At 50.8% G+C, this 2,500-nt stretch overlaps 1 protein-coding gene across 1 annotated transcript in view; it reads left to right on the top strand.

Annotated features, from left to right (window-relative positions):
• LOC113822168 (trichohyalin) overlaps positions 1 to 2,500 on the top strand; it is a 22,833-nt gene that overhangs the window by 1,087 nt on the left and 19,246 nt on the right. The window contains exon 3 of the mRNA XM_070145066.1: positions 1 to 2,500. This exon is cut by the window's left edge and continues 277 nt beyond it; it is cut by the window's right edge and continues 58 nt beyond it. Within this exon, the coding sequence (XP_070001167.1) occupies positions 1 to 2,500 (2,500 nt within the window).

Here is a 2,500-nt window from a genome sequence, read left to right as displayed (position 1 = left end):
CGTCTAAGCACTCGCCAGCATTTGGACACTCGGCGTGCTGAAGATATACGGCTTGGCGCTCGCCATGTCAAGGAACAGCGTCTCGACACTCGACGACATCCAGATGTTCGAACTACTGAAGAACGACGCCTAGATAGTCGTCGCGTTGCAGATCGACGTTTGGACACTAGACACTTCGGTGGTTCATCTTCTAATCCTGAAACACGCCAGCTTGGGTTTTTGACAAGGAGACTTTCATATTATAGAGATTCTGCTAAAAGTTCCAGAGAGGCAGTCTCAAGGGAACTGCATCATGTAGATCGACGTTTGAGTTCTAGAAAAGCTGAAGAAAGATATTTAGCTTCCAGGGCCTCTGAAGAACGTTTGAATCCCAGGAGAGATTCTGAAGAACGACGTCTCGGTTCCAGGAGAGCCTCTGACGAACGCTTAGATTCAAGGAAAGCCTCTGAAGAACGGCGTCTAGATTCCAGGAGAGCTGAAGAACGACGTCTGGATTCCAGGAGAACCTCTGAGGAACGTTTCGATTCCAGGAGATCTGAAGAACGACGTCTGGATTCCAAGAGAGCCTCTGAGAAAAGTCTCGATTCCAGGAGAGCTGAAGAACGACGTCTCGATTCCAGGAGGGCTGAAGAACGACGTCTGGATTCCAGGAGGGCTTCTGAGGAACGTCTGGATTCCAGAAGGGCTTCTGAAGAACGTGTAGATTCCAGGAGAGCTGAAGAACGACGTATGGATTCCAGAAGGGCTTCTGAGGAACGTCGTATGGATTCCAGGAGAGCCTCTCAGGAACGTCTGGATTCCAGGAGAGCTGAAGAACGCCGCATGGATTCGAGAAGGGCTTCTGAGGAACGTCGTATGGATTCCAGGAGAACTGAGGAACGTCTCGATTCCAGGAGAGCTGAAGAACGCCGCATGGATTCCAGGAAGGCTTCTGAGGAACGTCTGGATTCCAGAAGGGCTTCTGAAGAACGTCGTATGGATTCCAGGAGAGCTGAAGAACGTCGTATGGATTCCAGAACTTCTGAGGAACGTCTCGATTCCAGGAGAGCTGAAGAAAGACGTCTGGATTCCAGGAAGGCTTCTGAGGAACGTCTGGATTCCAGAAGGGCTTCTGAAGAACGTCGTATGGATTCCAGGAGAGCTGAAGAACGTCGCATGGATTCCAGGAGGGCTTCTGAAGAACGTCTCGATTCCAGGAGAGCTGAAGAAAGACGTCTGGATTCCAGGAGGGCTTCTGAAGAACGTCGTATGGATTCCAGGAGAGCTGAAGAACGTCGTATGGATTCCAGGAGAGCTTCTGAGGAACGTCTCGATTCCAGGAGAGTTGAAGAAAGACGTCTGGACTCCAGGAGGGCTGCTGAGGAACGTCTGGATTCCAAAAGGGCTTCTGAAGAAAGACGTCTGGATTCCAGGAGGGCTTCTGAGGAACGTCTGGATTCCAGGAGAGCTTCTGAGGAACGTCTGGATTCCAGAAGGGCTTCTGAAGAACGTCGTATGGATTCCAGGAGAGCTGAAGAACGTCGTATGGATTCCAGGAGAGCTGAAGAACGTCGTATGGATTCCAGAACTTCTGAAGAACGTGTAGATTCCAGGAGAGCTGAAGGACGACGTATGGATTCCAGGAGGGCTTCTGAGGAACGTCTGGATTCCAGAAAGGCTTCTGAAGAACGTCGTATGGATTCCAGGAGAGCTGAAGAACGTCGTATGGATTCCAGGAGAGCTGAAGAACGTCGTATGGATTCCAGGAGAGCTGAAGAACGTCGTATGGATTCTAGGAGAGCTGAAGAACGTCGTATGGATTCCAGGAGAGCTGAAGAACGTCGTATGGATTCCAGGAGAGCTGAAGAACGTCGTATGGATTCCAGGAGAGCTGAAGAACGTCGTATGGATTCCAGGAGAGCTTCTGAGGAACGTCTCGATTCCAGGAGAGCTGAAGAAAGACGTCTGGACTCCAGGAGGGCTGCTGAGGAACGTCTGGATTCCAAAAGGGCTTCTGAAGAACGTCGTATAGATTCCAGGAGAGCCTCTGAGGAACGTCTGGATTCCGGAAGGGTTTCTGAAATGCGTCGTATGGATTCCAGGAGGGCTTCTGAGGAACGTCTCGATTCCAGGAGAGCTGAAGAACGTCGTTTGGATTCCAGAAGGGCTTCTGAAGACCGCCGTATGGATTCCAGAAGGGCTTCTGAAGAACGCCGTATGGATTCCAGAACTTCTGAAGAACGTGTAGATTCCAGGAGAGCTGAAGGACGACGTATGGATTCCAGGAGAGCCTCTGAGGAACGTCTAGATTCCAGGAGAGCTGAAGAACGTCGTATGGATTCCAGGAGAGCTTCTCAGGAACGACGTCTAGATTCCAGGAGAGCTTCTGAGGAACGTCTCGATTCCAGGAGGTCTTCTGGAGAACAAAGTCTAGATTCCAGGAGAGCCTCTGAGGAACGACGTCTGGATTCCAGAAGGGTTTCTGAAGAACGTCGTATGGATTCCAGGAGAGCTTCTGAAC

This window comes from Penaeus vannamei, chromosome 3, assembly GCF_042767895.1.
Source record: "Penaeus vannamei isolate JL-2024 chromosome 3, ASM4276789v1, whole genome shotgun sequence".
Taxonomy (NCBI): Eukaryota; Metazoa; Arthropoda; class Malacostraca; order Decapoda; family Penaeidae; genus Penaeus; species Penaeus vannamei.
Note: the sequence above shows the minus strand (reverse complement) of the source record. Positions and strands in the feature narration are given on the sequence as shown.